The sequence below is a fragment of the Ptiloglossa arizonensis genome, chromosome 2, assembly GCF_051014685.1.
Source record: "Ptiloglossa arizonensis isolate GNS036 chromosome 2, iyPtiAriz1_principal, whole genome shotgun sequence".
NCBI lineage: Eukaryota > Metazoa > Arthropoda > Insecta > Hymenoptera > Colletidae > Ptiloglossa > Ptiloglossa arizonensis.
In genome coordinates, this window is record NC_135049.1 from 15,349,617 (window position 1) to 15,372,957 (window position 23,341).

General features: G+C 36.6%; 4 protein-coding genes across 10 annotated transcripts in view; 2 read left to right on the forward strand and 2 right to left on the reverse strand.

Moving 5' to 3' along the window:
• Positions 1-76: 76 nt before the first annotated feature.
• Positions 77-1,784, reverse strand: Bug (thioredoxin domain-containing protein bug). 2 transcript variants are annotated; one of them, XM_076304639.1, is made up of 5 exons: positions 1,721-1,784; positions 1,207-1,266; positions 977-1,137; positions 677-903; positions 77-589 (listed from the first exon to the last, which is right to left on the reverse strand). In XM_076304639.1, exons 2-5 carry the CDS (start codon positions 1,250-1,252, stop codon positions 235-237), a joined length of 789 nt encoding a protein of 262 aa, XP_076160754.1. In that variant the 5' UTR covers positions 1,253-1,266; positions 1,721-1,784; the 3' UTR covers positions 77-234. The 2 variants fall into 2 exon arrangements, with proteins under 2 accessions (XP_076160754.1, XP_076160753.1); XM_076304638.1 differs by lacking the exon at positions 1,721-1,784 and having other exon boundaries at positions 1,207-1,624.
• LOC143143427 (uncharacterized) lies at positions 1,388-9,929 on the forward strand. 5 transcript variants are annotated; one of them, XM_076304630.1, is made up of 6 exons: positions 1,388-1,675; positions 1,743-1,985; positions 3,367-3,579; positions 5,614-5,853; positions 7,399-7,782; positions 8,596-9,929. In XM_076304630.1, exons 4-6 carry the CDS (start codon positions 5,617-5,619, stop codon positions 9,331-9,333), a joined length of 1,359 nt encoding a protein of 452 aa, XP_076160745.1. In that variant the 5' UTR covers positions 1,388-1,675; positions 1,743-1,985; positions 3,367-3,579; positions 5,614-5,616; the 3' UTR covers positions 9,334-9,929. The 5 variants fall into 5 exon arrangements, with proteins under 5 accessions (XP_076160745.1, XP_076160742.1, XP_076160743.1 ...); XM_076304627.1 differs by having other exon boundaries at positions 1,388-1,985; XM_076304628.1 differs by having other exon boundaries at positions 1,388-1,985; positions 3,367-3,575.
• Positions 9,930-14,213: 4,284 nt separating this feature from the next.
• The window catches only part of Arl4 (ADP ribosylation factor-like 4), a 93,034-nt gene continuing 83,906 nt past the window's right edge, over positions 14,214-23,341 (reverse strand). The window contains exons 5-10 of one of the 2 annotated variants that reach the window (XM_076327291.1): positions 22,910-22,963; positions 22,318-22,443; positions 16,689-17,090; positions 16,117-16,453; positions 15,570-16,018; positions 14,214-15,467 (exon numbers count right to left, since the gene is read on the reverse strand). In XM_076327291.1, the coding sequence (XP_076183406.1) occupies positions 22,404-22,443; positions 22,910-22,963 (94 nt within the window). In that variant the 3' untranslated portion in view covers positions 14,214-15,467; positions 15,570-16,018; positions 16,117-16,453; positions 16,689-17,090; positions 22,318-22,403. Of the gene's footprint in view, positions 15,468-15,565; positions 16,019-16,116; positions 16,454-16,688; positions 17,091-22,317; positions 22,444-22,909; positions 22,964-23,341 lie in introns of those variants that run through there. The other variant, XM_076327292.1, reaches the window with a different exon arrangement.
• Positions 14,564-21,575, forward strand: LOC143154826 (coiled-coil domain-containing protein 38). The gene is made up of 9 exons (XM_076326815.1): positions 14,564-14,669; positions 14,779-14,843; positions 14,922-15,035; positions 15,118-15,447; positions 15,591-15,848; positions 16,671-17,037; positions 18,657-18,886; positions 19,480-19,803; positions 21,261-21,575. Exons 1-9 carry the CDS (start codon positions 14,564-14,566, stop codon positions 21,573-21,575), a joined length of 2,109 nt encoding a protein of 702 aa, XP_076182930.1.

Sequence of the window (23,341 nt, forward strand, 5' to 3'; positions counted from 1 at the left end):
ATTAATATGTAAATTAATACAAAAAAACAAACACGAGATGTTATGAATAATCATTAAAGAAATCAGTTTTCTAAACAATATTTATATTACTTATTTATTAAGATATATTTACATTAGCTTAATTAACGATTACCATAAATATTATCATGTAACTTAATAATCTTTTAATACCACAAGTTTGTATTTTATGCCACGTTCTTATGCGTGGAACAACAAATAGTCTCTTTTAATGCTTTAGTCAGCATGCTCATGTTGTGCATTACTTTCACGCCATGTATTCTGAACTAACTCTACAAATTGTTGCCACCATCTGCTTTGCAGTGTAAAATGTAAAGCACACACAGCAATGAAAACCCATGCAAGTATTAGACAATAATCTGTTTCGTTTGAAGGTGTACTAGAAACAGGACCAGCAAAATCTAAGGATGTAAGATATAATGATCCATCCGGTTTTAGATTAGTTATGCATGTTATAAATCTTGCAAAAGAGTCTAGTGTGTAGAGAGTATCATTAAATTTTGCCACTGGTTTTCCGTTGTAAACAAGCATCAGTGTGGGAACGCCAACAATTCCGTACTGAGCATTGAAGCTGTAAAAACATAAAATACATTAATCGTGTATATATTTCTTTTCATTTTGTTACTTTTAAATGTAGTGTAACATTTTATAACATTACTGTTGATATTTTATAGCATCAATTGCTACTGCTTTGATATGTGGAAATAAACGTGGTAATGCATTAAAATGTGGTGCAGCTTGACTACTAAATATACACCATCTTGCATAAAATAATACTATTACACAGGTTCCTGGTAACAATCTACCTTCCTTGTGGTTTATGCTTCTATTTGTTGGACCAGGTTCTAAGATTAATAATTTCATTAACCTGGTCGCATTGACAATCTGTAACGGTTAATGTTTATAACTATTCCTGCATATTTTAGAAATTAAATATTTATCTAGTTTGAAGTCTTACTTCTACAGGCCCATAAGTAACATCCATCAAGCAATCGACTTTAGATTCAACAGTTTTATTCTCCTCTAGATGTTTCTCTTCTTCCAGGTTAGGCTTGGATTCTTGTATTCGTCCATTCACCTCGTATTCGTCCATTTGTCCGAAGACATTTATCATTTGAACTAAATAAATGAGAAAAATTAAAATCCGCTTATTAATATTTAAATGCAAAAAAAATTTCGATGCCTCACCTAAAATTATGATAAATAAACACAAGTTTCTTCTAGAAGCGTACATCTTTCGTACATAACCTAAATGCGCGTTTTCGTCAAGAATTTAAAAGTAGATACATTAAATTCAGAAATAATTTAAACGTTTTTGCATGAGTGAAAAATATTTAAGGAAAAATCATAGGAACGACATGATTTGCAACGTGACACTCGTGACAAACAAATTTGTACATTATTTTTAATTTCTGATCATAGAACAGAGAAATAATCGACTGTTCGAAGTCGCGTTAGTCGACTATTGCAAATCTTGCAAGTCGATTAAATTTACACGACCGAATTTCTTTGCCTTTTTACTCAATTTTTATAATGAATACTTATTTGTCCATCAAAAATTGAATTCAGTAGCTATAAAATATTATTGCACGATATCGTTAAAAATTATTGTAAGAAAAAATATAATAATAACAGAAACAAGTTTTAATCACAATTCGTACGTATATTATATGTATATTCAGTATCGAAAAAATAAAAGTACAATGAAGGTTGTATATCTTCAGGAGCTACTTAGTTAGTTGATGATCGTTGGAAGGGCTTGATTATGCGATAGCCATGATGGCTACTGATGGTTACAATATTTGTCAGTCTATAACCTGTAAAGACAAGAATTGAAATTTATTTTATTTTAAATCTAGATAAAATATTTGTGATGTGTAAACAGTGTTTTCGATATTTTTTCTACTTTTTCTATTGCATGTATTGAATTAATTGGAGTATTAATAGTATATTTTTTTTGTTTGCAGGTAATCTATTATTACATTGAACGCTTCAATGAGAGTTATCAGCTGTAATTTAGTCGGCACTTCATGTATAATGTTTGATATATTTGGTTAATTAAATATCCTAATACTATATAAAGTACTTTAAGAATTATACTATATGCAGATATACAGATCAAAATTTTGCCTTTGTAACATAACATGGTCTAAAGAGACCTTTATGATAATTATAGAATACTTTTTGTGATTTCTTTCTGTAGAAGTTTGCAAAGTCAATTTCTGTTTTTTCTACATAAATCTAAATATAATGTAAAAAATATTTGTCATCTAAACTAAAGAAATAGTACAAAAAATGTCTTTTACCTTAATTAAAATAATGTACAAAATTTTATCTATCACCTGCAATACAATTGTGTAGATTGCAAATAAATAATTGCTTAATTTTTTCTATAATATCTGTATGACTAAACATGCATATATAATTCTTTCTCCTATATTTTCTGGTATTATTGGAGCTTCTTTATAAATTTTATAATAAGATTATACTTAATCTTATAGTTAACAAGATTATTGCTAATTACTTAAGTAATGAGATTATAGTTAATCTGAGAGTTAATAAGATTATTCAAAATTCTTTTAAGTAGAATATTTTATTATAGTTTCTCCAATTCAGATGAGGAAAAAACATTTGTTATGATACTAGCTGACTTTGTCCTAACATCTGCTGAAAGATGAGTGTGAAAAGCTCTGATAAACGAGGAACTGATGAAAAGTATTATAATTATCTTACAGGCTTCTTTAAATAATGTTACATCATGCACAAACAATTTAAATTGGTCCATCAACAACAGAATAATCTAAGTTGATTATATTATATAAGGTGGTTGTGTATATATATATATTACATATTATTTATTAAGCACAGATTTGTAAAATTTCGTTATATTATGCTACAATTATTCTAATATAATGCAGCTAAATGACAATCATTGTTTAAACCCTACACGTTCTAATTCCAATGTATACTTCTCCTATATACATACATATCGTACTGATATTCCACCGGTTGTACTAAATTTGATTAAACGCTCATTAGTGTACAATATGCGACCAAAGAGTTAATCTTAAAAGACTATTGTTATCGACTTCCATCTAATAATATTAATTCGATGCGCGCACGAGAGAATAAATAAATTTAGCTCTCCGGAAATTAAATAAAGTGAGTCTAGTCAAATTCTTTTCGCGTAATCGAACAACTTTTAACAATTTACACCGGTTTGCTTATTGGTTACGATAGTGTTATTTCTGATCTGTTTACGGATCAAGATATTGTTGCTACCGATTCATTTGTAAATTACGAAACAGTTAATTCATCCCGTAAATTTCACGCGATGCTACGATCAAGCTCGTTGCTTTCGAACGTGTTCGAACCGCCGCCGGAAAAAGAAGGAAAGGAAGACTTAGGAGTAGGAGCCACTGCGCGTATCCAGCCACTTTCATTGTTATTCGATCTGCCTTCATCTGAAGGCGCAAGCTGAATACTCTATTCTCATTTCCCGAAGAAACAAGATTTTTCTATCCAGTGGGGGCATTCGATCACGCTTTGAGGCTCCAGTAAGTACGTAAAATTTAATCAACATTTTTCACTTTCGAACTGCGCTGTTCACGCTGTTGCTGTTCTTCATTGATAACAATCGAAACGCTTTCTTTCAGTTGTTACATCAAATTTAACGAAAACTTCTTGCTATTCAATTAGAAGTTGGTATACAAGTTTTATAAGCTTGTATTTTAATTTTAATGTAACAAGAAGGAAACTATTTAGATGCGTACAAGTTTTTCAGTGCATACCTTTTCAACGAACCTGATCACAGAGAATTATAAATTTTACTACTGAAAACGAGCGATTGATTATTAATTATTATATATTCGTTCAATAATTTGATAAAGAGAGAATTTATACCGGTAGATCAGATTATTCAGTGGATAGAGCAGTTACCTGGTAATCTCAAGATCGTGAGATTGAACTTCGATCATCCCTCAGTTGTTCGATCAACAACTGAAATTTTACACATACAAAAGGCGATGCGATTCTAACTCTTTTGCGCTAAATTCGTTTTTGGAATTTAAAAAAATGATCGATTTACTACAAGTAGTAGATATGTCGTGTTTATAAGTATATTTCGCCGACGAAATGGAATATTTTTCCTCGAATTTCTTACTAACGTTGATAAGAGAACGTTGTACTAACGTTGTAATTTACGTAAAAAATTTCAAAATCGGATACCGTGTGTTGCTGTTGCCGGTTAACGGAGCGTGAAACCGCCTGGAAACGAAATATCAACATCAAGTCGCCCACACATATTAGCATACAAAAATACTGGAACTGGCCTTATTCACCTTACGGCCGAGATTCATTCATTCCCTGAAAACAATGATGAGATTTCGTATCTGGAGTCGTAAAAAGTTGCGTATACCTCCTCTGTGGCATTATACACACTATTATATATGCAACAGCAACAGCGGCGGCGTGTTTCAATATCGGCCAATTAGGAAATTGGGAAACCTTCTAACGTTGCATTTCTGACTGGGAAATTGTTCATTGTTTTCCGTACTATAATGTCGACGAGTTTATTTCGACTCACGACTATGGAACTCGGCATTCGATACAAAGGGTCGTGCCTGAAAGTAGTAGTAGTAGTAGTAGTAATACTACCGAGTATTATCGTATTCTAGATAAACGGATAGGTATTATCAAATCTCACCGGTTACGGCAACTTTTTGACTAAAAGTTATGGTTTGAAATCAGCGAGAAATACCGCGATAGGAAACTGTAGAGAATTAATAGCAATCGACGAGTACAATGGAAGCGACTCGCGTTAAACAAGGCGTCCGAATTATGCTTCCTGGTTTCACTCGATTGTCGCTGAAATAAACGGAAGGAAGACGCATTCATGCTCTGTTTCAGCGGGCTCGAATTCAGTGAGTTTCTACAGGATATGCCTGTGGAGATATTTTAATGGCATCAGCCACGTAGATGATTCTTTTCCTTCTGCAAACCTTCAAAACGTCATCACTATGATTCTATGAAGATAGTTTACGATAGATGAGTAGATGCACAGATAGGTTCCGTAGCTCGCGATGTATAATAATAATATTAATTCATCGATGTTCCTTTTATCGGCGAATCAGCTTTTATTTAAGTCTTAAATGAAAAGTTTGCTCGACGTCGTTTGCATTTCATTGTAAAGTAAAATTTTGCCACTGATCATTTTCATCGTTTCGTTACTTTCAATTATTCTCGTACATATCCTGACTTTTTCGTACTCAAGATCATTCGTTGAGATCTCGTGAAAGTTGATTTTTAAAAAAAAAAAATGAAACATTTTCCTTGTACGGTATTTTTTCGTACCATTGAAAGGAACGAGGATTTAACTCGAATTAAGTAAAACACCCTGTAGACTCAATGTTCCCTATGCTTTGCATTAGCTCTCATTAAAGAAAAGGAGCTGATCGTGATCACAGACTATCCTTGCAAGATTTCATTACCGTTTGAAATTTGTTTACGATACAACGAGACAAGTTTCATTGCCTCTGTTCCTCGAGACTTGAATCTTTTTTTTTTAAATTTTTGTTATATTTATTGTTGACACAGGTAATGTCGGCGTTCAAGTTATTAGCGACTTTGTTGTTGGTGTTTTCGTCGGTCAATTTTGCTCGCGGAAATATCGGGAATTGGGAAGCCTGCGGTGGAAGGTTGGAACGTGCCCTGGATGCACTTCATAGAGACTCTGGCAGAAGAAACCGACTGGAGGAGGAGGAAGCGGACATGTCTTATCAGCAAGAACTTCGTTCTGCACCACTTGAGATGTCAGTCTCCCGGATTGCTGTTAAAGTAATATTTATTGCGCAAATCGTATTAAAGTCCGTCCTTGAAATGAGTGCATGAAGAACGTGTGTATCGCTAACGATGCAAGCGTGTAACTTCCTATCCAAGGATCTCGTTAGCGGTAGTGGTATATTTGTAGTATGAAAATTGTGCAAATTGAATTTTTCTTCATACCGGGCTGAAAAAAATACTGCCACAAGAAAATCTTCTTTACTAAATATTCTAAGACAATGGCATTTATATGACATTCGCTTCTATTTGGTTTAGTGATTCGCGTAGTTTCAAAAGTCTTTATAGTTGTAACCGGTTATAGGTTTTTAATACTTCCAAAAGAGAAATTCATTTATTCTCGATTCGTCTTGCAGCATTTTTTTAAAAATCCTACACTGTTTATTTTCTAATTGTCTTCAGACAGAAACTCAGAATCAATGTCCTAATATAATAATATTATTCGTATTTCTAAAGTGTCATTGTTAATTAGTTATCGTTTTAAATTAAATGTATATAACAGCATTAAACGTAGACTGAGAGATTCCGTTTACTCCTTACTGCTAGCTTAGCAGTTTCATCTTTGCTTATTTAAATACGTAGTCTACTAATAATAATAAGTAATAAAGTAATAAAATTAAGTATGGTTCTGCAATTATAAAAAAATATACGGCTTACTATTGTCTATTCAAATTGAAGATAAAGTAGATGTAAACAATGGATCGTCGGGTGATTGCAATCTCATTGATTCGCTGCGATAATAAGTCGTTTTGCCCAGAATTTACATAAGTCGATGGATTAAACACGAAAAGACGCGATGAAGGGTTGAAAATTTGGTGTTAGTGATATTATTTTTTGTTTACATAAATAGTAACCTATGTCGATTCTATTCTATTTGTATTTATTCGGAAAATAGTCTCGGTCAACATGGTTTTGTGACAATTACGTTATTTTGTTTACAGGCATTTCATCTTTACATTTCATGGATAATATTGAATGATTTTGGCAAATATGTTTTCCCAAAATATTCGGAAATGTGTTTTTATACCATCAAAGTTTAAAATATGTCCCGAAATGTGTACATTTTTGGATCGCAGAAAATTGAACAGGTTAAAAAATGTAATTACACCGAATTCTAGGCTAAAGATGAGTTTTACAAGTCCTTTTAATAAATTTCTATTGATTCAGGTGTGTAGATTCATTTTTGAAAATATTCTTTTCCTACACCCTATACATCTGGAATATATGATTTTAAACTAATTGAAAAGTATTTTTAGATATTAATTTATTTTTTGAAAAGGATACAGAAAGAATGGGTCAAAAGCATTAAAATATTAAATTGCTTTGTAAAAGACTACCAAATACATATGGTTTATGTAAAAAAAGCTTGAAATTTTATTATTACAATAAAATTTAAGTTCAAGAGGGGTCTCAAATGGCTCTGGAAGTCGTCCTATGATTAAGGTGCTGATAGAGAGCCAGGTTGTGTGTTGATACGATTGTAAAGTAAATAAGAATATTTTACCTATACTCAACAATATAGCTGTCCTTTTTCTTTTGCAGTTACCACAGGGTACAACCGACACAGGAAACCCATGGGCTAGGGTAGAGAAGTGCATATACGAACTCAGCAACAATTCCCTTCAGACTCGAGTGATGTTCAACGATCTCTCAGTGTCTGGTATGGTGTCATTGATGCCAAGGGATCATCAGTTACCAATACCAGCTGAATCTTGTAAGATGACTCTGAGATTGAGACGAGCAGGCATTGATTTCTTAACCAACCCTATTGCTCGTGGCAGAGGACAAATGCGAATTCGAACAGAGTCCAGTTTTCTGGAGCCAAGATTTGCTTCCATTTACGCCTATGGTTGCCATACAAGGCGTTTAGACAAACAGATCAAGAGGCAGGACAAATGGCCACCGTTTTATCCACCGCACGATGAGGTAATTACAGGAAGGTTAATATACAGAATGGTTTGTGCCATTGGGCTAGCATACATTGTTGAAACAGAGTGTACTGTTGGGAACTGAAGAGAATTGCTTTGGAAGGAATGTGAGTGGTTCCCGGTAGTTAAAATTTTTACTCCACCTTCATAAGGTGCCTAACTAAATGAGGTTTATAAAGAGTGTTATCTACTGGTATGTGTTGAATATACATTCCTTCTTAAAATACAACTACCAATATTTCTTTTCAGCTCTGAAAAGTATATTCAAATGTGTGCTGTAATAAGATACTTTTCCGAGATAAAATACAAAATATCTCTAGACTTTTATGTCTAAAATGATGGTAGGAGTTTCTAAGTTTAAAAAAAAAATATAATAATGTTTAAGAGAGATGAGCAGCTACACTTTCCAGGTTTAGGGATGCATTTTTTAAAAGATGTGGTTGCATCTATTGAAAAATAAATATTTTATGAGGCAGAAAAATATAGTATACGCTCAAATGTATTATAATATTCTAAACCTTAGGCTTAGTATTCCTTCAAACAAGTTTTTGGGCGATAACTTTGCGATTTAAGAGTATGAAAAATTTTTATTTTTTAATCCTATTGATATTGATTTGTACATTAACGATGTTTACAAAATATATTTAACAAATGCGACTACAAAATTTCTGCACAAGGCTTGTGCCACGTCTTCAGACGTTATTACTGAAAGGATTAAATATATTTAGGGGTTCAAAGATACATTAGGAATATTATATTCCTTTAGTTTTGTAATTTAGCCAGAGAATAATGCAGTTATCATTTTCCACAGTTCACTGTGCCACCCCTGACATCGACTAACGACTATGAAGCGGCGGAACCACGTCAATTAGTGGGTGTTTCTAAAGAAGTAGATGTCGTCATACCGAATGAGACACGTCAGTCTCGATTCCTAAGCCCACCGGTTTCAAAATTAGGTATCTGGCGGAAGAATGTCTGGCTTACCAAGTCACTACCCCGTGAGAGGAGGGACCTTCCAAAGTCTGATGTCCTCGAAGGTCTCTCGAGCGTTCTCCACTTTCTAGGATCTGTCGAAACTGGCCAGGAAGTCGGTCGTCGCTCAAGGAGAGCCTCCAGATCAACGGCGACGATCACACCTCAGGATTTCACAACCGTATTGGTCAAAAAGAGATCCGAGACAAACAAAATCGGCAACTGTACTGGACGCCAGGACAGCTTGGAAAACACTACGGAGAACTTCCTAAGGAGCTCGAACGACAGCGAGCTGAAAATCAATTTCAAGAGAGAGTATGGCTATCACTCAACTAACGATGATCCACGGGAGACCAGGCAGCTTTATGTTGATGAGAATTTGGATAACGTCTTTCCAATTGATCTGGAAAATGATAGTAGAAGCTGGCAGTCCAAAGAGCACATAGCTAGAGAAATGGAGGATGTATTCTTGAGAGGTGCCAGTCAGGCACTGACCAGATACATTGAAAGACAGCTTCATCCTGCTATCAAAGAGACCCTTATGATCTCCATGGGATACACCATTAGTTATGGATAACACAAACATCGTCTTCGTTTATCATTAGTAGTATTTAGTAATTTCAGTCCTAGGACGTTGCGTAGATTCTGTGACCACTTAAATGAAATCGTAGTCATGGTTTTGACATTTATGTCCAGTCCTGTCTTGGGGAACAAAAGAATTGAGACGCATCAGATTCAGGGTAAATAAAAGAGCAGAAGATATATGAAAGTTTTTGGAGCACTATGAAAATTTTTACCAATTAATGAGACAATGTTAGTTTATGAATGTTTTCATCGTGACACTTTCATGTTTTTCAATTATGTCTTAAGCTTTTTAAACAATTTCATGAGTGGGTGAGAAAACGAAGATTCTTATACGTTTTGGGAAAATTGTATACTTTTAGTGATTTGTCATTAGCGTGTACAAATATGTATTGGAATTTGTTTAAGAGAAACGTGTAGTGAATGTTTAGAATTCTGATTTTTTTAAAAAGATGGTTCGTTACTTTGTAAACTGAAAAATTTGTATCTTAAAATTGTACCTCGTTGTTTAGATATTTTTTCTACGATAGACGGATGGAATTGCTAATATGAACGTTTACTTTAATTAACTTAGAGTCCAATTATTCAAGAAACCGGTTTGGTAGTTTGTAAGTGTTCAGACAACGAATTTTAGTTATAGAAACTATGTACATATATATAATAAATATAGAAATTAACAAACAAACGTGTGTACCTTTCTTCTATCTCTGTAGATTCTTATTCTATGTTCGTTTACAATGAATTTTAATTACAGAAAGTATGTAAATATATATATTAAATATAAAGTATGACAACAAACACGTGTACCTTTATTCTCCTACGTCCTCCATCGCCATTATATTTTCCTACTCTACACGATGGTAATAACCGAAACACTTCGAATTCAGTACAAAGTTGATAAAACGAAATTCGATTAAAATCTATGGAATATTAAATTACGAAAGAAATTATTTTGAAAAATTGTTCAATTCTAATTGTGAGTTCACTTATTTAAACAAACGGGAAAGTACAAATGTACATACGTCGACAAAATGGTCGATTAACGCTTATGACAGACGAGCGTAATCGTCTTCGCAAGTAGTATGTACAATAAATAATTTTGATAAAAATCTTTGCAAAAACGTACTTTGAATGTTCCAGTGTAACTTTACGTCACGATACGACTTCAAAATTGCACAGAATCATTACGAATAATGAAGGAACGATTGATTAAAGCGAGCGGAAAGAACGTCGCGGTCATTGAATTCGGAAATTGCGGATATGTATTTATTTCGAAACAAATTGTTAACAAAAATCATACTTGAATCGAGCTGAAAGCGTGTACTTCAATTTGCGACTCTAAAAGTTTACGCTTTGTGCGCCGGGATTGCAAAATTGATTAACATTCAATCGTCGATACATTTGTTTAAAAGCGCGGGAAACTACATATCTCTCTCTCGCTCTAAACACTCGTTGTCCTTGTCTGGCGTGACTCGGTAGACCTCCTCGTTTGTCCTATGTTCCTGCTACCAGGAGACAGTTTCAGATCCATTTGGAGACGCTCGGTCCTGCTTTCGTACATCGATTCCCCCCCTCTCTCTCACTCTGGTGTCTTCCCGCCACATCCTGTGCCATTCTATGTTCCTACTATAATCGACGGTGGTAACATCGATATGTTTTGAATAGGAATTCAGAAACAAGAGTTGGTGGTACAGCGGAAAATTGAAAAATGGTGGATTAACCCAAAATATAATGATACGCGAGCGTGATCGTTTCCGTAAAAAATAAATGGATAATTTTGATAAAAATCCTTGCGAAAACTTACCTTGAACGTTGCTGTGGCATTCTATGTCACGATGCGAGTTCAAAATTCGATGAAATCATTACGAATAATGAAGGAACGATTGATTAAAGCGAGCGGAAAGAACGTCGCGGTCATTGAATTCGGAAATTGCGAATATGTATTTATTTCGAAACAAATTGTTAACAAAAATCATACTTGAATTGAGCTGAAAGCGTGTACTTCAATTTGCGACTCTAAAAGTTTACGCTTTGTGCGCCGGGATTGCAAAATTAATTAACATTCAATCGTCGGTACATTTGTTTAAAAGCGCGGGAAACTACATATCTCTCTCTCGCTCTAAACACTCGTTGTCCTTGTCTGGCGTGCCTCGGTAGACCTCCTCGCTTGTCCTATGTTCCTGCTACCAGGAGACGGTTTCAGATCCATTTGGAGACGCTCGGTCCTGCTTTCGTACATCGATTCCCCCCCTCTCTCTCACTCTGGTGTCTTCCCGCCACATCCTGTGCCATTCTATGTTCCTACTATAATCGACGGTGGTAACATCGATATGTTTTGAATAGGAATTCAGAAACAAGAGTTGGTGGTACAGCGGAAAATTGAAAAATGGTGGATTAACCCAAAATATAATGATACGCGAGCGTGATCGTTTCCGTAAAAAATAAATGGATAATTTTGATAAAAATCCTTGCGAAAACTTACCTTGAACGTTGCTGTGGCATTCTATGTCACGATGCGAGTTCAAAATTCGATGAAATCATTCAACCTTTCGCGCGTGGAGCCTCTAATGTAAAATAGAAAGTGTCCCTAACCGTTTGATATTCTTGTTGGTATGAGTAATAACATATAAGTATACAGTAAACTCATTATTTATTCCTGTTGAACAGTCGTCTCTTTTTTTTCTAATACCTCCCCGATAATTCTACATTCCTCTTAACAAATGTCTAAGTTTAATACGTTTTTACATTTCATTTTTTTTGCTCGTCCCTATTTAAATAAAGTCCAGCAAAATTTCATATAATTAGATATTCTTCGAATATTAGGTTTCTTCGAACCTGGGACCGATATCGATCCTTTTTTAATAGTTCCAGAGTCTACGTCTGTAATTTTTACCAGAATTTTTGTTAGAATTTTTGTCGGTACGATCGGTGCCTTTTATTTCAGGTACGTCTCTATAGATATGAGTCGGTAATTGATAGCGAACGATCTAACCAGAGGTCTGTGGCAAAGTGCTCTCGGAAGTAAAACGCGCATGCCAAACAATCCCACTTGACAACCGCTGATCCACGAAACGTCAGCGCGCTATCAGCGGTGACAGCCACCGAAAGAGGGTGGCAGGTTATCGAACTCTCTCTCACTCTTATTGTTTTCAACGTCGCGGCCCCATCGGATGGTGTAAAGGGAGAATCGAGCCTTTGTTTCGAGAAGTAAGTAGTACGCTTTATGCCTCAAATTGCGCGCTACCCTGGAGCGTCGAAAATGTGAATCCTTTGAAGATCGGCATTTCATTGAACCACTTTGAGAAATGAAACTCGTTCACGACTTTAGAAATACCCTGTTAATCGAATAGCATAACAAACGGTAAAAAAAACTTTGTCGATTTAATCCTCGCTCGGATTTATTTAATTTCATTAAAAGTCTACATTGTCCCGAATCGATTCAGTATACATTGTATCCACTTGTGGTTGCGGTAATAGTCTCGGTAAGTTCACAATTCATAACTGGATACAATTAATAGAAATCACTGCAGCTTGCTTCATTTTTAATAAGTTTTTCACACGTTAATTATCTTTAATAAGTTTTTAATAAGTCGATTATCTTTAATTCATTTTTAATAAGTTAATTATCTTTTAACGAGTTCGTAGTTAGGAACGTTTAAACGTTTTCGACGCCACGATAACATTAAATGCTTTCACTATCGATAACATCCGTTCGATTTAATACGCTGCAGTGGAACCTCGATAATAGTAAGAAATCGAGTCGAACATTTTATCCATTACCGAGATTCGTGCAATTGAATTAATCCATTCAACAGGAAAGATCATTTTCACGTTATCACCCACTACTCGTAGTTCCTATTGTTTACCTCTTCCACTTTCGATTTCATTCGTTGCCAAGTGGTCATCTCATTCGTCAACACGCTCCAACGATCGAAGTTCGTACGCAAGTATCGAGGTTCTACTCCACGTACCCGATTGCATCAACGGAATACCATTTGTCGACAGTCAACTTATTTGTGCACGCAATTCCTTTGAAATTAATCGTGTCCGCAGCTTTAACTCGGATTTGAGCTTCTCTTTAGAACCTTAGAAAAACGTTTCTTTCAAGTCGCGAAGACTCCGAAAGGAAAGTTTTAATCGAATGTCTAACCCAGACCTAACTTAACCGTCTCTTACCTTTTCCCCTCAGCGAAGGGTACAAGGATAGGCGAGCTTTTTTTTGAACGACGCAGGTGAATGGTCTGCCAGGTGAAAAGCCGAGTTTGAATAAAGTACGAGGTGAATCAAGGGAGAATGACCGATGCACCGAGACGCTCCACGCCGCGTCGGATCGGCCAGAGAAACCGGAAGAGGACCACGACCATCGGCAGACAGCCTGCAAACTTTTTCAGGTCTTCGACTGAGTCCATATACCGGGTGTTTATAAAAATGTTGGACAATTTTTTGTCCTATGTCCTAGAATGTGTCATTTTGCGATCCGTGGTTTCGTTAATGATAGACAAATCGTTTACGGTTGCGATTTTCTGCGCGCGTAGTTTAAATCCCGGTCAGCTGATCGTGCATACACGTGCTGATACATGCGAAACATTCGTGCGAGTCTCACCTTTGATTGTATCGCTCCGAATGCACCTCCGTGAACTTTCACGTATCTTTCGCATCCATTTTAACACCAGAACTATCGACCGATTCGAGTATATCAAAGTACACTTTGCGAGGAAAAATAGTAATTTATAAAATCGATCATGTGTATAGAATAGAAAAAATTGATCTCCTCGGAAAACATACCGTGGCATTTTTAGTGAATTCCTTCGTAAAAGAAGTTGGAACCAGTCAATTTGGTTGGTCGGTGAATCATGTTAACATCAATCGTTATTTGTATATTTTTTTGTATTTTGTAATTTTAATATTAGTGCGTCCCTCGGGTCTTTTTCGACCCGTACAAATCTGCGGTACACTTTTCTCTTTTTCTGCACTCACGCGTGTCGGAAGTATTTAAATCTTATTACTATTTTTCTACGATTAAAGCTATTATAATGAACGAGGCTGCGTCGGTATTACCTTAGTCCTCTCATTGTATTACAAAGAGTATGAATCGTATAATGCATATCTGTTACACGATTGCACGAAATATTCTAACTTAGGTCCGACTTTTGAAAGTTTCACTTAAATATATTAACTCACCGATCGCGTAGCTAAATTTTAATTACCGGGTGTCAATATGTACAATGGCCTGTTTTTACATCATTCTGTGTATGTACGTTTTATACGTTATATGTAGTAAAGACGTTGTTATCGCTATTATTACAGTCACTATTATTACAGTCATAAGAAGTAAGAATCTATGATACTTCACACTAGAAATGAATCGACGAGTCGGAGACCAAGTACAAGTCCAAAATTAACCATTTTCAAATAATTTCGAAATTATATGTATATATAGGGTACATCTTTTCCATTGTTCTCGACTTCAACTTACATATACATATATATGTACCCGTGTTACGGGTAGTTCGTGAAATTTAACGATTGCAGAAAACTGCTTTCTCAAATATCACAAAGTGTGATTTTTGTACAGTTTCGTAGTCTTGTCACTGTTCTTCGATTGATCGATTAATCAATTGTTCGCTCGAGGCTACTTTCCTCATTGTGCACAATATTACATTGTGTTACCTTACTGTTGTGTTCGAGATAAAAAGGGTTGCAGGTTTCGCCCAACAGTGGCCTCGAGAAACCAATCGATTTTGTTACAATTACAATCTGACTGTGTATTTCGCAAAAGACCGTGCAACCACTCGAGATCGCCAAAAGTACAAGTTCACTTAAGGTTTACTCCACGATCCTCCATACTCGTGAAAAAAGTTCGCAAATTTTCATTCAACTTCTTTCGTTTTTCTCGCACAGGAGCCGGTATTACTTCACCAAGGGCCACGAACACTTGGGCGAAGCGAGGAACGTAAACGAAGAACAATCGCCTTTCGTTTATCCACACTGTTCCCTTATGTTTGCTTATTTTCAATACTGGAAGGCGAGGAAACGCATGTTGAATCTGGAACGGAGGAACGGTGTCGCAAAAATGACGCGACAGAACGATCTTCTGCGATCACTTCGTGTAAGCAATTCCTTTTCTTTCTGAAATGAGAAACAAAAATCATTGATTGTGACTTTCGTTGTTCGACTCGCCTCCCTAATAAGTTTTCGTTCGATTGCTTTTAATTGAAATATGTTACCTACGATTCCGTTGATATCTTCAAGGTGGACGTCCCCGTCGAGGCGTTGGAGGCGAAGAAGCACAAAGGTCTGGACGAAGCGATGGCCATCACCGACGTGGATCCGGAATTCTTCACGAAACTTTCTGGCAGGGTGGTGAAAGAAAAATTTTCCATGCACTCTTACGTGGAGGACAATCGCGAGATCTTCAAGACAAGGTTGCTCGCAGGACAAATATTGGACGACTGTATACGTATAGAACAGCAATTCATAGAGGGGCAGAGAAAACTGGATAAAATAAAGGTATTCCGGTTGTCCTTTCTCAAAGTCTCCTTTAAGGTTAATGGGAACTTTGCTCTCCTTCGATATTTTTTTTTTTTCGTTTCTAATACACCAGTGCACGTTCAGATAATACGAGAGAGTATCGTGAACGTTACGAGGGTAGACAAGACGGTGGAAGTCTTTCACAGATGCTGTAACAATTGTAAATGAAACAATTCGAGTTCAACATCGAAAAGAAACGAGTTCGAAGAGTATGAACATTTTTCGCCCGTTTTGTATCTATACATACCGATAATTCATAAGACATCTTGGGAATGCTGCATCATGAAATCTTGATATAAATTTCTTTTATCTGATAGTTAATCTCGGACACTTCGAAAGTACTTTAGATTTAGATACACCTCGATGCAATAACAAACGATCGTTTTATTTAACTCGGTTCGTTAGCGATTATTCCGCTTCTTCGAAGAAGAATCTTCAAGAAAATCTAATCCACGTATGAGAAAGTGGAGGCTTTTTTGTTTAAAACGACTCTAGGTACACTCTTGTACGATTTTCTTTTTTTAAAAGTCACAACAGTTCAAACATCGACCGTTTCTCTGCCAAAAATTAGCGATCCTTCAATTCTGCGAAATGTATATTATTGATTTTGATTGATATCAAAAAGAAAATTTAGCGTTCACGAGGATAGTGAGAGTTGTGACCGACTTTGCTGCTGATTATGCGTTATCGTAAATTAAATCGTAAGGCGAGGAGTTAAGATGTTAAGGTTGATTAAATTTAGTAAATTATCGATCAATGAGACCACTAAGAACATCGATCTCGGCTACATTTTGTCATTAGCGTCGTTACCAACGATACCTGAGCTGTTTCGAGGATTTCCTGTCCAAGGATCACGAGAAGAGTATGAAGATCTTGGTGCAGGCCGAAGAGGAGGTCAGGCTGACCAAGGAAGTCAGCGACAAGAGGAATCAGCTATCCGAGGAATACGGTCGGGTCAGGTTGGAGGTGTACTTCTTGGAAGAGAGCTGGAGGATGGTGAGGATGTGCCAGAGGTTCTTGTACCAGGTGTCGCCGATATCCTGGCGCTTGGAAAACGACTGGATTCATCGTTCCGAATCCGATGAGAATATCGTCTTCCTCAGCATGCACAATTTGTTCGGTCGATATAGAACGATCGACGATGTTGATTCACTCGATCATTTGATAGGTGATTGTTGTCACTCTATCTCTCCGTTTCTCTCCCTTCGACGATGACACGACCTGCGATTTATTTTTAACATTAGAACCAAAGTATTTAATTTCAACGTTATTTAATTTCAACGATTCATTTTTAACGTTAGAATCAAAGTATTTAATTTCAACGTTATTTAATTTTAACGATTTATTTTTAACATTAGAACTGACGTTGAACGTATTCCTAGTTTGTATCAGCCTACGTACGTATCTTTAAAGTTAAATGGGGAAAGGGTAAATTAATTTACTATTACTTGTTAATAATTAAGTAATTTTAAAAAGAAGTTTGAAACTGGTCAAATTTACCCCTTTGGTACTCTAGTGTTGAATTCTGTGTATTGGTAATTATACGGACGAATATGAAACGAATGGAAAGTTTAACATCGGTAACTCAACGATATCAATCACGGGTTAAAATTGAACGACGAGAACGACAGATTCTTAGCGATGGTATATCTCGACTAATCATCGGTTTTCTTCATTTTCTAATTCAGACAAGACGAATATTATCGTAGGAAGTTGTACGATGTAGAACAGCGATGTCATAATACGTATCGATCGGTGGTTCGTGTATCACGATCGATCAAAGTGTAATTTTAAACGATTATTATTTCGAAAGATGGATCGCCCGTACATTGGTTCGAGGTTTTGAGGTCGAGGACTCGAGAGATTTTAAGGTTGCCATTTCTAAGCCTTAACATGGTATTTTTTTGCATAGTTTTGCGACCGATTCAATAAAGAATCTAATCATCTATAATTCTACGACATGAAAATTGTTTAAGATTGTACAGGGTGGTCCACGCAACTTATTTCAGATTGTAACTTCGTTATCGGTATAGTTAGAGAATAATGTCAAAGGAAGAAGGTAAATGATTCAAAGAGTACTATATTTTTAGAATTATACTTTTGTTTCTATAAATTTCCATAGATTGAATCTTCTCGTCGTTCTACGTAAAATAGTATCAAGATGAAGCAATAAAAAATATTAACAGTTCGCGAGATATTTGAAATAATTTTCTTTATCGAAGAAGCTCAAATAATTCGTTACATTGTACACATTTCGAGCAACGTTTTTTAATGGTTTTCATACCTGAATTAAAGTGAACCGAACGAGGTATTACTGGTTCATATATTTTGGACGATGATACTTCGAACCGACAAAAATTGGTAACGAAAAATTGTTCGAGCACACTCTTCGATAAAGTCGTTTATTTAAATTATCTCGCGAATTAATCATAGTTTACTGCTTCGCTCCGATTCTTTTTTCCATTTTTTTCCATTCGAAAAAATAGTACACTTCTTGGATGCACACGCACCGTTCCACTTGTAAGAAGAAATATGATTCTACAAATATAGTACTCTTTGAATCATTCATCTTCTTCTTTTGACATTTTTCTCTAACTGCACCGATAACGGAGTTATGACCTGAGTGGCTCTCGCACGTTACGTATCTCCACGTTACACATATATACTCCAATTAAAACGAACGAGATAAGTAAGCGAACTACGTTAATGAGAATTTAACATTCGTTTGTAGCAAGTACCACGTTCTAGGTAGAACTCCGTTTTTACATTTAATATTGTCCCTCTCAGACTTGTTCGAGCAGGACATAAACGAAGAGGGTCCGACCGATATGTATTTCGAGGATCCATTCGATCTGATTCGAGTGTTCAGAACGATAGAAACCCAGAATCTGAACGTGCTGATCCACCTGGAGACCCTGGAGGAGCCGATGACCGAGATGATGACGACGATCGAGACCGCTGAAGTACAGATCACGATGGAAGTCAACGAACTCGTCAACGAGATCAACGAGCTTCAAGTAACTGTCTATCTAGAAACCAATTACGCGCAGTCAGCTGTTTCTACTGTCTTTCGTTTAACTAAAACTTAAGTTCTCTTACTCTCCAAGTACCGAAGATAAATCTTGAGAGTTGTTAAGGAAAGGAACGATCGGTTGCCCCTTTCGGTGCGCGCATTGGTTATACGATTGAATCGACAATTCGAAGAATAGTACGCGTCTAAAAATCACACTTTAATGTATTCGAAGAAACAGCTTCTTTTTTTTTTACACGTATTAAATTCAAAGGATCGCACGAAACACTGGTTATACTAGAGTAGAATATTTCCCCACTGATTTTGATTCTGATAGTTCCATGCATTTTACATATAGAGATCACTTGAAAGTGGTTCAATTTTGGACTTGTATTTGTTCTACGGCTCGTCGATTTCAATCGGTCGGCGGATAATTAAAATTAATCGAACAAACCGAACCGATGCGCGCTCTACGAAGTCCAATGAATCGTTTCGTTCTCGAACGATGTAACGATGAATAAATAAAGCGGCAAGAAACGATCGGTTTATCGTTTCTCGAATCAATTGTGGAACAACCGAAACCATTGATCGTTTGCTCAGAACTCGATTTACAAATTGGAAGACCGAGCGATGGATCTGCAAAAGTATGCGAACATACTTTTGGATGGCATGTTTCGAGATTCTATCTGCTCCGAGGAGGTGCTGCGTTTTCAAGTGTTCGTCGAGGACGCTTACGAGAGCTGCATCGCGCCGAACGACGCCAATCTGGACACTTTCTCGATGATGAAATGGATCGAGAAGACCCACGAGGAGCTTAATTTGGAACTGGACAGTCTGCGACCGGATGTGGTTCAAGTTTGCGAGAGGGAAGGCTTCAGACAGGAGCTCAAATCGATGAAGGAGACGGAGGAAGCAGCTAAAAAGGTCAGTTGGCACGAGTGTTGGCCGAAGTGACTTTCCCTCGATTTCAATTTGTGAATTTCAATCGGCAGGATCGTGTAATAGTCGAGTTCACGAGGTATCGGTCTCGTTTAGTTCGAAGTTATCAGTATTCGGGGAGTGGTATCCTCTAACAGTCGAGTCTGCGAGTTGTGGCTGTGTATCTTTCATATTACATAACTAACATTGTTACCCGGGTAGGTTATCATGAAACCGGGACAGGAACAAACAGTATTTCCACTTTTCCTGATTCTTACCCTACCTATAGCTGAATCAATTTAATACGATGTTATTTGTACGAAAAGATACAACTTTAGCGTAGCTACTGTCGAATTGTTCGAACCCAATGCAATATTGAATCGCGAGAGGTGTCCTGGAGTACCTCTACGTGCTAGGTGAAACACTGGAATAACCAAACTAGCCAAATCGATTTAATACGATGTTATTTGTACGAAAAGATACAACTTTAGCGTAGCTACTATCGAATTGTTCGAACCCAATGCAATATTGAATTACGAGAGGTGTCCTGAAGTACCTCTACGTGCTAGGTGAAACACTGGAATAACGAAACTAGCCAAATCGATTTAATACGATGTTATTTGTACGAAAAGATACAACTTTAGCGTAGCTACTATCGAATTGTTCGAACCCAATGCAATATTGAGTCGCGAGAGGTGTCCTGAAGTACCTCTACGTGCTAGGTGAAACACTGGAATAACGAAACTAGCCAAATCGATTTAATACGATGTTATTTGTACGAAAAGATACAACTTTAGCGTAGCTACTATCGAATTGTTCGAACCCAATGCAATATTGAATTACGAGAGTTGTCCTAGAGTACATCTACGTACTACGTGAAGCACCAGAATAACGAGACAAACGATGTCTTTATCAACAATAAATTAAATCTCCGATACGTAGAACCCTCTACACCAGCTTTCGAGTTTCGAACCATCGTAGTTTCTATAGTCCGTGGAACCCAACTGGTGGAACCACGTCAGCTTGGATATTTTCAACCTAATAACATGTAGACCAAAGCTGTGCACAAAACTGCATATTCACGCGTTTGCAGATTCCACGGCTCGAATGCAGCCGGTCATCCAATAGAAACTCTACCTGGCAATGTAACCTGCGTTCGTGCAAGTCTTGAATCTTTTAATTCTCACGTTGCATGTTTCTTGACACGCGGAACATTCCACACCGGAAGCTCGGTGTGTTCGTTCTGTGTCTTGCAACTGCTAGTGTATCGCGGTTGCCACTCTGTGAAACGTCCCGACACGCGAATTTACAAGTCCCCGAGTCTTGTAACTTTCAGATTTTGTAACCGCGGTGTGCCGCGTACGCGGAATGCTTCCAGTGTTTCTAGTTGCGTGTTGGTAACACGATAACTCGAAGACCTTCGAACGTGAATTAACGGTAATGTTACGTTCTTCGTTTCGCAGTTCGAGCTCATGCTTCGATTACTGGCCTCCTTGAAGCGTGTTATGAAACCACCAGCGATAAAGATGAGATCTTTAAGCTGGCGTTCCGAGCCAATGACTCGCAGGACCAAACCGATGGCAGCGACTTCCGAGCCGACTGACGACGAGTGCCAGGATTTGGACTTCTTCACCGACTGCTGCAACCAAAAGGACACCGTTTATGATTCCAAATTTCTCGACGATTTTAACCTATTCTTCCCGACCAAACGTTCCGAAAGCATTCCCAAAGCTAACGTCTCTGTCGACAAAGACGAGGAGGAAACTTCGAGCAACTGATTCGATCGACGTAGCGCTATTGGCATTCGAACAATGTGGCAGGCATATTAGAAATAATCGGTAACTGTTAACGCGTCCAAAGTTTCTTTGTTTTCGCTCGCTTCGATCGCTTCCACGAAAAAGATCACACGTACTTGGATTTTTTTACACACGACTTAACGTTTCGAAGCTTTCGATCGTTTCTCCTCGGGACAATCTGTAGAAAATAAATTAACGTCTAGGAATAGAAAAGTATTTAAAATAACGATAAAGTGCATAGATTCGAAGAAAGGTATAATCTATTACATACGATTTAACGTTTTAAAGCTTTCGATCGTTTCTCCTCGGGACAATCTGCAGAAAATAAATTAACGTCTGGGAATAGAAAAGTATTTAAAATAACGATAAAGTGCATAGAATGGAATAAAGGTATAACGAAGAGACTACGTTATATATCTTAACGATTAATAGCGTTGGAAGGATAATATGGCTTCGACACGATGTAAGCTTTACAATTTTCTTGAATACCGAATATATAAACTTTTGATATGCATTAGTAACGAGGTGTTTTTGTCGAGAAATTATGAGAAACCGGGTGGAGAATTTTTTCCTTCTCTTTTATAAAGTAAAATAAGAAAGGAAGGTATAATAATTAAAATTATTTACCCGAGTGGAATCTCATAATTTATACATATACGTTAATTTATATTATATATATATGTGTGTGTGTAAAGTGAATATATTTATAGTTAAAAATACATACCTATAGTAGTTCCTCGTTTCAAGATCCAGACTCACGATTAAGTTCCTTGAAGTCGGAGTCGGTAGAGAATTTTTTCTCGTATCCGATCAATGGCTGTTCGAAGGGGACAGTGAACGGGACACTACACTGAAAACAAATGAAATGCAACAGTATTCGTGTATCAACTATTAATAAGGAATTCAATTTTGTATATTATTCATTTTATCTTTATACGAGTAATATTACACGATTAAACTGTGCGTAATTAAAAGTAGTCCGACAAGGTCGTGTTTGCACCCAGTTTCATCGACAAAAAAAAACCTTACCAACTCGTTGATAAAACTCTTACGAAGATACAACGAGAAATATAAAAGTTTTTAGTTCGCATTAGTGGGTGTCTGTACAGACATGAGCGCGGCATCGCTTTGAAGTTCCGCTAAGTCTGTTCTCGCTTCTATAAAATATTCTAAACTTGTTTCTTATACACGTATCGTGTGTCCGATTTTAACCTATAAATGCGAATCACTCGTAAATTACACGTCGTGCTTGACACTATACTGAATTAAAATCGCTAGGTTCTTATTAATATCGTGTTTACCGACATCGTACTTACAGTTTATTATAATTCCCGTGTTCCCACTGTTTCTTACCGAAAGTTTCTACGTATCTACAATACAAGCAATATCGAGTTAGCAATCGTTTCATTTGAAGCAGAGTAGATGAATTGAAAGAAAGGATTAAGGTTAATCGCTCAGGCATCGGTACCGAGAGATTAAACGATGTAACGAAAAACGTTAAGAAAAGGTCAAGTATATCCGAAGCGTTTGAATATTTGTTGGGAATTGTCAAAGAAAGAAAAATGTCTAAAAAAATTAAATAGAGTTTTCAACGAGCTTCTCTTATATCTTTCGTAGGTAAAATTATACGTAGAATCAATTTATGGGAAAAAATCGTGGGGTCCCGTTGAAAGGAAATGCAATTGCATTTTGCAACTGTGAAGAAACTGTAGACAGCGTTACGATGAAGTGTGTCGAATCGTGGAAAA

Bases quoted from the DNA above. Each gene is read 5' to 3' on its own strand.
- Bug (XM_076304639.1), bottom strand. From the start codon at position 1,252: ATGTACGCTTCTAGAAGAAACTTGTGTTTATTTATCATAATTTTAG. The intron at 1,138-1,206 runs GTGAGGCATCGA...TCATTTATTTAG, and splicing joins TTTATTTATCATAATTTTAG to TTCAAATGATAAATGTCTTC. The intron at 904-976 runs GTAAGACTTCAA...TAACCGTTACAG, and splicing joins TTACTTATGGGCCTGTAGAA to ATTGTCAATGCGACCAGGTT.
- LOC143143427 (XM_076304627.1), top strand. From the start codon at position 5,617: ATGTCGGCGTTCAAGTTATTAGCGACTTTGTTGTTGGTGTTTTCGTCG. The intron at 5,854-7,398 runs GTAATATTTATT...TTTCTTTTGCAG, and splicing joins TCTCCCGGATTGCTGTTAAA to TTACCACAGGGTACAACCGA. The intron at 7,783-8,595 runs GTAATTACAGGA...CATTTTCCACAG, and splicing joins TTTATCCACCGCACGATGAG to TTCACTGTGCCACCCCTGAC.
- LOC143154826 (XM_076326815.1), top strand. From the start codon at position 14,564: ATGGCCTGTTTTTACATCATTCTGTGTATGTACGTTTTATACGTTATA. The intron at 15,849-16,670 runs GTATTCCGGTTG...TTTTGTCATTAG, and splicing joins GAAAACTGGATAAAATAAAG to CGTCGTTACCAACGATACCT. The intron at 19,804-21,260 runs GTCAGTTGGCAC...TTCGTTTCGCAG, and splicing joins CGGAGGAAGCAGCTAAAAAG to TTCGAGCTCATGCTTCGATT.